Consider the following 14,152-nt stretch of genomic DNA (forward strand, 5'->3'; position numbering starts at 1 on the left):
ACAGGGATTTGGTCTACTGCATCTGGACCAAAGAGGACAGAAAACCCTTTGATTGTTACCAGAAGGCATGGGCTTTCTCTTTAAAAGAACTGAATATATGAAGTTTATAGAGTGCCTCCCACCCCCCTCTCAAAGTCCACCAAAGCAGATATTGATCTGGAGATGTGGATTCTGAGGGTCATAGGATAATTAATGAAGAGCTGTAAGGGATCTTAGAGACCTCTCATTTTACAGAGGAAGAGATCAGACCCATTGGAGTTAGTGTGAGAGGAACAATTTAAACCTGTCAAGTTGACAAACATTTATTAAGTAAACACTACATTTCAGGCTCTAGGCTAAGCTCTGGAGACATAAAGGGAAAAACTTGCAACATATCCTGGTCCCAAGGAGTTCAAAGTCAAATGGGAACACAGGTTTTCTGTCTCTAGAGACATCATTCCACTGTCCTGGGAACTATAGGGAGGACTATAGGAATTCTTTGACCTAGGTAAAGGAGGGGTGGGGTGCCAACATGATCTCTACTACACGCACGCACACACACTCACACACACGTAGATATAGTGTGTGTTTACATAGACACATATACATACATACATGTATGGATACATAGATATACATGTGTATGTATTAGTCTTGACTTCTGATTTCATCAATATAGGGAACTCCCTGTGAGGAGACTCCATCTCTATCACTGTGGATTGGTACTTGCACTATAACTTGTGGTTTCAGTGAGTTTTCTGGGGCAATGAGAGGTTAAGTGACTTGCCCAACGTCATGCAGCCAGTATATGTCAGAATTGGGACTTGAACTAGGCCTTTCTGACTTAAAAATAGCCTTCTCTCTACTCTTCCTTGCTGTCTCACTGGCTAATCAGGTCTATGGACACCTGATAGAGGTGTCTCAGTGAGGTGATGATTTTGCCTTTATAGGGTCTGAGTGCTTACATCCTATATTACACAGGTTTATCTTTATTATGAATTGAGTAGGTGTGCTAGGAGAAAACTCAAGGGGGTGGTATATCTTTGGGCTTGATTTAAAGCAGGATTAGATATGGACATGTTGCTGAATAATGTGTGGCATTTTGATGGGTACCTTTACCCAGGCCAATTCATCATAGATAGATGTGACCATGCCTTCTAAAAATATATATCCTAGAAGGCAAGGGCATTGTATGACAACTCCTGGCATTGTGTCTGGAATGAAATGTTATTTTCTGCTTTGGCCTCTTTCCTTATCTGAGCTGATGAATCAGTAGTTAGTAATTTGGGACTGAAGAACAGCCTAGTGATTCTTCTTGAGCTCTAGGCAGAACCCATACTGACTAATAAAGGAATTGTTTCTAATGAAGTGGGGGTCTCTCAACAGGCAGTTGCTCCTTAAAAGGTACGCTATAGCAAAGACCACCCTGGTTCCCAATGTGGGGAATTCCTGGTAAAGGTCCATAAGCAGTTTCCATTCAACCATAGAGCTAAAGGCCTCCTCTGATGCTCTGTCTCCAAGAATCTAGAGGCCTTACTGGAGTAAGGGCAGGGTAGACTCATTTGGCAGTGATTCACATCCTCTCAGAGAGGAGTCAGTCCCTAGGAGGTCATCTCTAACTGTAGGCAGTTATTACTCTTAACTCAAGTGGGGTGTGGTGAGTAGGTTGTTGTGGTTTGAAGTGAGACAATATTATCAAACCTCTGTTGCCAGAGTAGCGTGGCCACCCCTGTTGGCATCATTTGCCTTCAGTAGGGGCCAATTAACTGGGGCAGAAAGAACACCAGTGTGGGAGGAAGGAGTGGTTCAAGTCTTTGTCTGAAAGAATGAATATAACGTGGTTGCCAATAAAACCATGTAACCAAATCCACGGTTAACAAAATCCTCAGCAGGAGATGAATAAGCGGTTGATGGCTCTAGTTTAAAGTTTAGGAGTCTGGGAGGGCACACTATGAAGGGGAGGAGAAGGTACCCATATCTCAAGTTTCTTTTATGCAGCTCAGCAGCATCCCCATCTTGATTTGCTCAATTGGCATTTCTTAAGTTCTACAAAGTTATTGTCTTGGAGTTCACTCCCTTAAGTGCAAACAAAACAAAACAAAACAACTCCCCAAACCCTCAACCTTCCAAACCACTTTAAAGTAGATTAACCATTTTGGATAACAACCTTCCTAAAATGCATTATATCCTTCCCTTCTTCCTTAAACAGAATATACTGAACATCATTTAAACTTTAATGTGTTTTTAGGGTCATTATTATTGTTTTTACTTATTCAGTGCTGGGCCTAACTCATCTTCTAGCCACAAGATTTCCGTACCAATGGATCTTTAGGTTGTCTATCCAAGTCTACATAATTATCTGGAGAAACAAATATTTTCCATCCTGTTGTTTTTATTTTTATTCCATGTGCTAAGACAGAATTCTTTTGAGTGATTATGGATCAATTTTGAGTGATTTCAAGGCTTCGCAGCACTGCAGGGTATGATATAATCAGAAACTTTTCATCCACAAACCAGGGTATCTGAAGAGACTCATTGTCTAAAGTTAATCAATTTGGATTGTGTACAGGATATGGTTCATGACGATGACAAGTTTCTTTGGCTTACATACATTGTGCTGTCTTTATCCTCATTTGATATTTTTAGTCACAGATTCATTGAATAAAGTTGTTTCTCTTATTATATTCTTCTAAGAATCTTGTTTGATTTTAACATATATATGGATGATATCTTGCTGGCTATCTTGCTGGCTTTTAAGGGGATATCTTTCTTTTTTAATGTCAATAAACAATAAGAACAATGGAATCTTGAATTCCCTGAACCTTTTGGTCAATTGCATGACTGTAAAAATGTGGTCTTCTGTAGAATATCCTTTTTTTTTTGAGAGACATGTTTCCTTCTTATCCCTTTTATCAGTGATGCATTTGAAATCTATGTACGTTATTTCCATGAAGATTTTATAGAGATGGAAAATATTTCTGAAGAATCAATTCCTCAGTTCCCTCAAAATTGTCTCATCTTCAGCAGAGACTAACTCTGTGTGTTTTTGCTGTGCTCCAACTTTTTCTCATCTTTACTTATTTTATCTATCTGTCTACCTGTTTTTCTTTTTCTTTTCTTCTTTGCCATTTGACTATGGATATTATAAACTGTTAGTCTTTTCTAAAGAATCTTGTCTTGAAAGACAGAATGGTTTACTTGTCAATGATTATGATAGATCTTTTCCATTTTCACTTCTATCATTGTCTTATTTTTGGTTTCATTCTTCATGTTCTTTCAATAATCTGATTTAATTGAGGGTTTTAGCAAGCTAAGATTGCACTAACAAATTAAATGGAATCAAAGAAAGAGGTAACAGATCTTTGCAGTTATTTAAATATCAGGTGTCAAACCTCTGGGAGATTTTTATGGTAAAATGATCTTGTGCTTGTTGGGTTTTTTTAATTACTCATCCTACCAATCCAAGTCAGCCTTGGTTCTAAAGTTTATATTCTCAGAGATTGGGTACTCAGCCAATTTCATAGGACAAAAGATTTAGAGCTGGAAGTAACCTCAGAGGACATTTAGTCCAGCCAATTTATTTTAGCGAAGAGCACACAGAGACCCTAAGAGATTAAGTGACTTAACCAGGATTATCCATCCAGATCCAGAAGTTTTTCCATTGTACTTATATTACAATCAAAATCAACTGTGTCCCTGCTCTTGGAGGCAGGATTTTGGACCCAGGTCTTCCTCACTCCATCACCAATGCTCTCTCCCCTATCACATGCTGCTTGTTAGACCTTGATGATAGACCAATATTGTTAGACCTTTTAAGGAGCACTAGCTTTGAATTGCTCTATACTTAGCAACTATAAATACAAAACAGAAAATAAATATGGGAAACATTCAGTGTCAAAAAAGATTAAGGTTTGAAAATTGAATTTTAATAATCCATTTCTAATGAATCTTTAAGACTATTATTTTTGGGAAGGCTCTGAGACATTTTTTTATTTTTTTAAATTAAATTATTTATGTTTAGTTTTCAACATTCACTTCTGTCAGTTTTAAATTTTCTCTCTCTCCCTTCCTCCCCCTTCCCCAAGAAGGCTTGCAATTTGATATGGGCTGTACACATACATTCCTTTTAAGCACATTTTCACATTAGTCATGTTGCATAGAAGAATTATAATGAATGGGAAAAACCATGAGAAAGATTAAAAGAAAAAATAAAATAAAACAAAAAAGAAAATATTCTGTTGCATTCTGCATTTCAGCTCCATAGTTCTTTCTCTGGAAATGCCTGGCATTTTCTATCACTTGTCCTTTGGAACTGTTTTAGGTCCTTGCATTGCTGAGAAAGGCTAAATCTATCAAAATCAGTAAAGAAATTATCTTTAACAATGGTGCAAAGCAAACAGTGTTGAAAGTACAGAAACATGTTGCATGAAATTTAATTTTACTTTTAAACTTGGAAGTCATGGCCATTTTTTTCCTTTTCATTAAGATAAAGCTGTTTCCCCCTTCATTGAAGTGAAAGTTACAGTTTTCAGTTGATTTCAGTTGTTTTCAGTTGATATTAGAGTATGGGTTATAGGCTTAGTTTATATCCCAACCTTATGAGGGTGGGCTGTTAATTTACGAGAGATCTCTGTGACTGCAAGGCCAGCTTCTCTTCTCAACTCTTTTTTTGCCTTTCCAATAAAAGTGGTATGTTAGAACTGTTGGAAAGATATCTGACTTTTGGTTCATACTGGAGCACAAGATGCATCAAAAATCTTGGGAGAAACAAGGGGAAAATGGGAGTGGATCTGTGACTTCACTGGCATGAGAAATTCTCTCAACCAGTGCAGGCCAGGATCTTCTCTGCAATGTCATGGCCTTTGAGATTGCCTAGAGCACTGACAGGATAAGTGACTTACTTACACAAGGTCACATGGCCAGTTGTGTGTCTGAGGCAGGACTCAAACCCTGGCTCCAGAGGTTGGATCTCTATTCACTATATCATTCTGCTCCTCACAAAGAAAATTTTCCTTTGAGATCATACTTCATTTCTCTTATCTTTAATTTTTTGTTCAGGTGAACCTTCAAAAATGTGAAATATTTGACTTAAAAACTTTGAAAGATCCTGTGGATTACATAGGTACAGCTAACAACAGTGAGACATTGGAAAAAATTGAAGGCTGCATGAAAGTGTGGATCAAACAAACTGAACAGGTAATTTTCAGATAGAGAGATCATTGCCCTAGTCTGTTACTGAAATAATATATAAAAAAACCATATATTAGATAGGTCATTCACACTATCACACAATAACTCAAGTTCTTTAAAAATATGTATTTTTTTCAACCACTAGTAGTCTTACATAATAAAAAGAGGAGAGATACAATTTGTTTTTCCTTACTAATAAGTTAACAGTATAAAAGAAGGCATTGAAAGAAATGGACATAAATCCCTATTTTATGCATATGCCTAGAGAACTGCAGATTTTTCAGGAAGTATGAAGAAACTACTCCTTATTTTGTCAAGGGGTAATGTGCACTGGAGATAATATCTACAGAAATTTGAAAAACTTTATTTTTTTGTAAGTATATTCTCAGTGGGAACCTTGGATTTAAACTTTTTTTTTAAATGAGGTGCCACGAAATTCTTAAAAGAAGCTGTATTTTGTAATGAATGTCAAAAAAAACCCGAAAGTTATTTGAAATTATGTTGGCAGTCTCTAAGGAAATTTTATTCCTAACTATCCACATGTTTTCTTGACTAATGTTTGGAAGCATATGCATATTTAAGTAGAGTGTTTCATGTCAGAGCTGTTAAAAACATGGCTGCTAGAATAACTTATAATTTAAAATAATTCTTGATAAATATCATTTATTTCAAGACCACAATACTGACACATTAGTGGATAGTTTTCATCTGCAGCACACCAAAAATTTATCTTTTATACATACATATATGCATATATACATATATATGTTTGTGTGTGTATACCCACATGCATATATATGCATTCTTTTTCTTAACTTCATCATTTTGTCCTACTTTATATCTAAGATATTCCTTATGTAATTGAAGGTTCTTGCTGAAAACAATCAGCTGCGGACTGAGGCAGATGACCTTGGGCCACGAGCAGAACTGGATTACTGGAAGAAACGCCTTTGCAAATTTAATTACCTTTTGGATCAGCTGAAAGGCCCAGATGTGAAAGCAGTGTTGGGAGTGCTTGCTGCTGCAAAATCAAAACTTTTGAAGGTTCTCAGCTGCTTCTTTCTGACTTATAGAGTTTATTCCTGTTCAGTAGTTTCAGTTGTGTCCAATTCTTTGTGACCCCATTTGGCATTTTCTTTGCAAAGATACTGAAGTGGTTTGCCATTTCCTTCTCCAGGTAATTTTATAGATGAGGAAATGGAGGCAAACAGGGTTAAGTGACTTGCCCAAGGTCACACAGCTAGTGAGTGTCTGAGGCCAGATTTGAACTCAGGAAGAAGAATCTTCCTGACTCCAGGTCTGCCATTTTATCTACTGTGCCACCTAACTGCCTATTTATAGAATAGAAATGGATAATTTTTCAAATGGAATTATCTTTCAATCTTTTGCATGTTCTATTAATTAAGATTCCAGCTGAGCATGGTGGCATACACCTATAATCCCTGCAGTCAGTGAGACTTAGACTGGCAGGTCTCTTGAAATCAGGGGTTCTATGCTGATTTGGTGTCCTCACAAAATTTGGCATCAATATAGTCAGCCTTTGTGAGGCACGTTGTGTACCAGACTTCCCAAGGAAAGGTGAACCAGTTTAGGTCAGAAACAGAGCTGGTCAAAGCTCCCTGGAGATCATTAGTAGGGTTGCCTTATGCATAGTCTCTATACTTACAGTCTGTGTGAGAAGAGAATATTTAGCTTTTAAAAAAATGATTATAAAAAGAACATAAAGTTATTAGACATGTAGAAAAGATTATAAAGTGGAAATTATTGACCCAATGGACAATTTCCATATTTTTAGTTATTTTGGGGGTCATTGACCTTTGAATTTTATATCTATCTATAGATATATCTATATACATAGATATATCTATAGATAGATATATATCCTAGCCAACATATGTATATGCCCTGTATAATACAAATTGTGATTCGTAATGGGATGTAAACTAATTTTATAATATATTGATGCCATTTGTTGCTATAGGCATCAGTGTCTATTGCCTCATTTATTAAGTATCAGTTTACATGTGAAGGTATTGCTTGATACTGAGGAAATACTGTCAGTGGGATATGCACAGAATACAGAGTGAGTGCTGGCAATTCCACTCAGGGTCATCCTAAGTGATCCTGGTAGGGGTTAGATGAATTCACTTCCTTTGCTTCTAGAGAACAGTAAGAGCCATCAAGGGAAGAGAGAAAGATATGGAAGGGCGGGTTAAAGCAGAGTGGGCAGAAGAAATAGGTTTGGAGGGGCCTAGTACTATTTCAGTACTTAGTCCATATTTGCAACCTGCATTCAGTTGTGACAGTTTACTTTCATTCATTGGGAGTCTATTAGTTGATGTGCTAGAAGATATGGGAGACTGAGTCTATTTTTCACTCATCCTAGTTTTCACCATAATGATGAAGAAAACATAGGGAGATCTATTTCTCTCTCTAGCCTTTGAAGGCTGAGAAATTTCTAGCAACCATTGCTTGACATAAAAATTGTATATACACATACATAGGGAAGGAGATAATTCTTAACGAAATACTCCATGTTAATCTATTCCTACATATGAAAAAAATTCAGTTGTAAGGGGTAAACACAATAAAAATTGGGACTTTGCAAATTAACTCAGAAAGAAAGAAACAAGAAATAGAATTTTAAAAGAAACATATGGTGAATTTGCTGCATAGCATCATGAAGAGACGCAGAACACAATACATACTATATGGCTATGTTCTTCTGACAGTATGTCTCTTGGAATTAAAGTGTCATTGTGCAAACTGTTCAAGCAAGAACAGAAGGGCTATGAAGCAAAAGTAAGCAATTCTGCATCACCAAACTAGGAACTCAGCTGCACTCACAGATGCACTCACAGGGAACTATTTGCTTATCTATTTGTGCACATAAGTCCCATTAGTATTAAAATGAACATCAGAACCATATATTCTGAGAAGCTAATGGAGCTTAATAACTTTGTTTTGTGATGGGATATTACTCATTGTTGAAGTTCTGTTCCCCTACATTTTAATTTCAAGCCAATTGAGGAGTTGTAGGTATAACATAATGACAAAAATGTCAAAGTGCAAGTCTCCTTTTTGTTCTATAGTATACTGATCATGCAATCATTTCTTTTTTTCTGAGCAGATCATGGTGTATTGCCAAATGGCATGGATTAACATAAAAGAGAGGATCAGTAAAGTTTCCTTTCTAAACATGATCCAAAAGTCTAATTTGCTTATTATTACAGAAAAATTCTTCGCCCTTCTGGGTTTAGTCCTTGAGTAGAGAAGAACAAACTGGCATGCTGATGCAAGGAAATTACAATGAAATGATTTCCATAGCAACTGGGATATCAGATATTTCTTTTTTGATGTCCTCATGATTTTTTTTTTTTTTTGGTGGCTTATGCTTAGACTTGGCGGGAGTTGGATTCTCATATTACTGATGCAGCTAATGAAGCCAAGGACAATGTCAAATTTTTGTACACACTTGAAAAATGCTGTGACCCCTTATACAATGGTGACCCTGTAAGTAAAGCATTTTTACTCACTTATTCAACAGAGAAAATTTCTTATACTATCTGAAATGAATACAGATTTTCGGGTCACAGGGTTTTATAGGTAGTTCTTTAAAAATTAATTTCATCTTCTGGGGAAAAACAAACAAATAAAATCCTCTGCCTAGGAATTTAGCTATGGGATATTGTATTTTAAATGAATATAAAGCATAAATATATATCACATGCAAATGTTTCCATTTTAAAAAGTACAATTTGCACTAAGTAATGCATCTTTAGAATGCAGTTTGGCATAATGGACAGGGTCAGCAGCAGAATAGAACCCGAGTTCGGGTTCTATCTCTGACACATGGTAGCACAGTGATCTTGGAAAGGTTATGGCTTTTCAGTGGCCCCAGGAAACTCTGTAAGACCCCATATTATATAGTTCTAGGGAAAATTCATTTACCAATTTGTATTATTCATTTATTTATTCATTCATAAGACTATTACTAAGTGCTTGCTCTGTAGTACTTTTATGGAGAATAGTAATTTTTATGTTTCCTAATTCCTTTGAGAATTATTAATGATATTTTTCACTAGCACAGGCTCTTTCTCATTAAGAACAGATGGTTATATGTTTCTTGTATTGTGCCTTTAGCATTATGTTGTGGGAGTAATACAGGGTTGGTAAGACATGATCAACAATAGGCCAAGGGTACGTGTTATTTCTCCCTATTATAAGGTGAACTCCTTGAAATAAGGGACTACCTTACTTCCCAACTTATCCCTGACAGCATAGTGTTTTGCATTTGGTAAGTGCTTTATAAACGCTTTAAAAATAAACAAATAAGATAATATATTCATCCATTAATTCATAGTAGATAGTGGACAGCTGAAATGGTTTATCAAGGGGTTGAGATTAGGAAGAGAAGAGAGTGAAGTTAGAGCAGGGTTCTTGTCTTAGGGTGGTCTTATAGGACAAAGAGAAAGGAGGACATAGGGAAAATGAATAGTAGCTTAAGGAGGAATAAGGTGAATGCAGAGTTGGAGGAGAGAAAAATACTGTGACTGAATAGAGGCAATTTGGAGTTGTGAAAACTGGAATTGAAATATCTGTGGATGTTTGAATGATCAAGGATATCACCATCTTTGTGTATAACTGAGATAGAAAGCAGGGTTAAGTCATGAGAGTTAAGTTGATTGAGAAGTGGGGAAGTTAGGGAATGTGAGAGAACACCAACCTGGATGTTGAAATTCCCTAGAATTAGGACAAGAGTTGAAGTGGAGAGAAATATGCAATCCCTTCAGGCAGTCAAGGAGGGGGAATTTCATAAGAAGGTGTATCAGCAAGCACCCCAGCAATCCCCAGGGTGTCTGCCAACACAGGTTCTTAGATCTGCTTTAATAAAGGAAAGCAACTAAAAATGGCTTAACAAGCTTATTTTAATCAGTTAAATATGTATCGTTTACCTAGTTCAGGGGAAAAAAGTCAGCACCCCGAACTTCAGAATACACAGACAGAATTATCAAGACAGAGAAACAGATCAAGTAGACAGTTTCCAAACTGCCCAACCATTACATCCATACCAAATCAACATCTGGGTTTCAACATCTGGGTTTTTCAAAGCTGAGGGGGTGCTCTCAACATCGGCTTCCCAGAATCCAGATCAAATCACAGAACACTTCTCAAAGAGAGCCCCAAAACAAAGCTACACATCAGGGCTTATATAGCCTTCTCCTGGCTCAGAGAATGTAATAACCTTTTGGACCCACTGGCCAATCAAAAAGTATCTACTGATAAACAAGCCTCCCACCCCAGGCTCCAGGTGCACTTTAGCCTAGGGGCTGGGAAGATCTTACAAATTTACATTTCCATTACAGAAGGTTAGGGTTGATTGTAGTTTGTCCAGTCTCAAAGAGGATCAAGGACATCAGGAAGGTGATATCTTTACTTGCAAGTGAATTATATTTAAGTTAGGCAGGGCCATGCAGAGTCACTATCCTCACTCTCTCCTTCAGGGGTAAGATATAGATCAGGACTGGAGATGGCTCTGGATGCAGTGGGAGACCTTTGCTTGGTCTCCAGGCATGGTCAATGACAGAGGCAAATAGGAGGAAGTGAAAAATAGGAGATGTAGTATAATATTTGTCCCTGGATCACATGGGGAATTGTAGGGTCAAAAAGACTGGAAAAATAGAGGCTAGCCTATGAAGAGTTTTAAAAGTTCAGACCAGAGGACTTTCTACTTTGAAATGGTTGAGTGAGGGTAAAGAGTTAGGGAATGTGATAAGGCATATTTTAGAAAAAACCCTCTTCTATCTGGTTGAGTAGAAGCTGGATTGGAATCAGGGGAAATGAGACAGGAATATCCCTCAGAAGGCTTTGTAGTAGTACAAATAGAGGTTATGAGAGTCTGAACTTAGATGATAAACCTTTCTAACCTTTGATAGACTTGAACGACAGACTCATGCGTCTGTTCTTGGCCCCATAGTGGAAAACTGTTCATACTTTATGTTTCCTACATGATCATAACTTCAGAAAGCTCAAAGACACCATACTCTGATGAGGTATTGGAATAACACTTTAATAGGGGGATACCAAAGAGTATTAATGGAAATTAATAGTAATGTCCAAGTAAATCCTGTGAAGAAAAAACAAAACAAAACAAAAACAAACCATTAGACTTCTGTCAGAACTGTTTTTTACCTCCTGAACTCTTATCTGGTATCTTTCAGGTATCGATAATTGATGCAATTCCTACTCTGATCAATGCAATTAAAATGATCTACAACATATCTTGTTATTACAATACCTCTGAAAAAATAACTTCTTTGTTTGTAAAGGTGAGTGCTTATTGGGAATTGTGATCATTCTGATTTTCTTTCTAAATGACATGGTTCTAATTAAAAAGTTATCACATTGATAGGACTTAATTCCCATGTAGTCTGGTACTAAAAAACAAAACAAAACAGTTGTTATATCAAGTCTCTGAGGTAAGGGTATTAAACTTTTAGTGGGACAGCAGTAAGGGTGATCTAAGGAAAAACAATGAAATAAATCTGAGACTGGGAGTTCTGTTAGTTACTTTGATATTTATAACATGAAAATTATGTTTTGGAAACTTTTATATGATAGTTGGGACATTAATTCATTTCACTTTGAGACATTTCAATAAAAATATTATATTAAATTGCCACTTCCTGCTTCGTATTTCATGCTTTAGAGTTCCATGTGTATTTGATGTCACAACTGTTTACTTGATAGTGTTAGAAGAGCAATAATAATAAGAATAAAAGTCATTGGAAACTCTCCAGAAGACTATAAAGAAATAATTATAACACACACACACTCATACAACAATTTTTAATCATTGTTTCCTGACTCTGAAAAAGCTTGGAGGCAGCTGTTATTCTTCTTTTATATTGTTCTTTTGCAAGAACACAGAGAAATTTGAAGTATTGATACATGAGCCAAGTCTTAAATTAGGACTATTATCCTTTCTTTACCTTCCCCTCTCCTCCCCCACTCCAGAATGGTCATATATTTATGTCTTTTTAGAAAAACACTGTTACTTCCATTGGTCCTTAACAATTATTACTTTCTCCTATTTCTCTGAACCAAAACCTTGTCGTTTTCTTGACTCTCATGAGCAGTTCTATCTAATCCCAGATCCTGGTTACTTCTGATATGGACTCCTTTGTTATCAAAGGAGTGTTGATAATGTGCTTTATCATATAGCTAATAGAAGGGAAACTCCCCTCCCCCCAAACATATCTAAAGCATGATGTTGTAGGATCTTAGACTCAGAAGGCATTCTAGAAATCAATGTTCTCTTTTGTAGTCATTATATTAAAAAAAATAACTACCATCTTTTTTCCCTTAAAATTCAAGGTGACAAATCAGATGATAACTGCATGTAAAGTTTATATTACCAACAATGGAACTGCCACCATCTGGGACCAGCCTCAGGATGTAGTTATGGAAAAAATATTATCTGCTATTAAACTCAAACAGGTAACCTACAGCTCAGTAAGACTAAGGGAGTTCAATTCAATAAGAATTTTTTACATGACTTTCTGAGGTATATGTTCTTTGGTAGTCACTAAAGATACAAAGACAGTTCCAACCTTCAATGAGCATATGTAATACTGAGAAAGGAGGAGGTGTTATACGTACAAATAGAAGTAAATTAAACTCTGAGCTAACTAGCATGCTGTATAATGGAAGCTTCCACAAAAGAGAACTCTCCTTTGTTCATATTGCCCCTATCGAAAACCAATTTTATGCTATGAATTCACTCTGTGCTTTATTTTCATAGATATCATGGCCTATAAATTTGCAAACAGATGAGTAATTTTTAACATTATTAATATCAAATGCTTTCAGCTTTCCCAGGAAGTTTTTGTAGACACTTACTTTGTCATCTTTGCTTGAAAAAAAAAGTTAACATATTTGTTGTACCTCTCATGCTACTTTTTCTTGTTTTCTCTCTTGGTTTTTGATATCAAGGAATATCAGAATTGCTTTCAAAAGAAAAAACAAAAACTTGAACAAAAGCCAAATGAAAAGCAATTTGAATTCAGTGAGATGTATATTTTTGGAAAATTTGAGACTTTTCACCGACGTCTTTCCAAGATCATGGGCATTTTCTCTACTATTACAAGATACTCAGTTCTTGAAGATTCTAAAATTGAAGGGCTAGAAATTTTGGCAACCAAATTTCAGGTATTGTACCTGAAAAATCAATTTCACGATCATGTTGTTTTTTTAGGAAGAGAATAAACCTGTGTAAGATTTAATAATAGTGTTGACATATTTTTTTTCAGTTTTATGGAGGAACCCCTATAGTTTATGGTATGTTATGTAATTTAGAAATATTAGGTTTTTTCATATTAAAGGTAAAGCATACCCTCCCCCCCCCATATTATGACTCCTCTAAGGCACCTGATAACTTCTCCATTAAAATACTAACTGGTCACATATACAGGGAAAGCTCTGCTAAACTCTAATACTATTATTTGTTTTATAACTTGTGTTATTGCTAATTATTTTAGTTTCTTAGTTTACTCTGTGTCTTTCTTTTTTCATCTTTAAAGCATGTACTGTAACATGGTACAAAATTATGCTTGGGATGACTAAGATTATTTTTGTGTACTTTGCACGTAAAAAACTTTATTAATTTGTGGTATGTCTAATGACAGAAGGAAAATAACAATGATTATTAAAATAATGTGTGCTTTATTTTGAAACATATCATATATTTTATTACAGCACATTGACCTTCTTAATTATTCTTGCCTTAGACAATATTAGTGACTTTGAAGATGTCTACTGTAGAAAAATGCAAAAACCTTCCTGTTTTCTTACCTTTTTTTTTGATGAAGGGAGCTTGATATGTGCATAAAATCATTTTCATGAGGAATTTAGAGAAATGAGAAAGTAAGAAGTATGATCAAGTTGTCACCTTAAGTAGGTGCTTAAGTCTTCTTAATCTTTT

The 14,152-nt window shown here is 35.9% G+C and overlaps 1 protein-coding gene across 1 annotated transcript in view; it reads left to right on the top strand.

Annotated features, from left to right (window-relative positions):
• The window catches only part of DNAH5 (dynein axonemal heavy chain 5), a 436,545-nt gene that overhangs the window by 150,610 nt on the left and 271,783 nt on the right, over positions 1 to 14,152 (top strand). Inside the window, exons 6-11 of the mRNA XM_069101431.1 lie at positions 5,038 to 5,175; positions 6,037 to 6,213; positions 8,569 to 8,682; positions 11,391 to 11,498; positions 12,547 to 12,669; positions 13,165 to 13,380. Coding sequence (XP_068957532.1) covers positions 5,038 to 5,175; positions 6,037 to 6,213; positions 8,569 to 8,682; positions 11,391 to 11,498; positions 12,547 to 12,669; positions 13,165 to 13,380 — 876 coding nt within the window. The remainder of the gene's footprint in view (positions 1 to 5,037; positions 5,176 to 6,036; positions 6,214 to 8,568; positions 8,683 to 11,390; positions 11,499 to 12,546; positions 12,670 to 13,164; positions 13,381 to 14,152) is intronic.

This window comes from Petaurus breviceps, unplaced genomic scaffold, assembly GCF_028583685.1.
Source record: "Petaurus breviceps papuanus isolate PSGF00001 unplaced genomic scaffold, PetGlider_PUasm1.0 47, whole genome shotgun sequence".
NCBI lineage: Eukaryota > Metazoa > Chordata > Mammalia > Diprotodontia > Petauridae > Petaurus > Petaurus breviceps.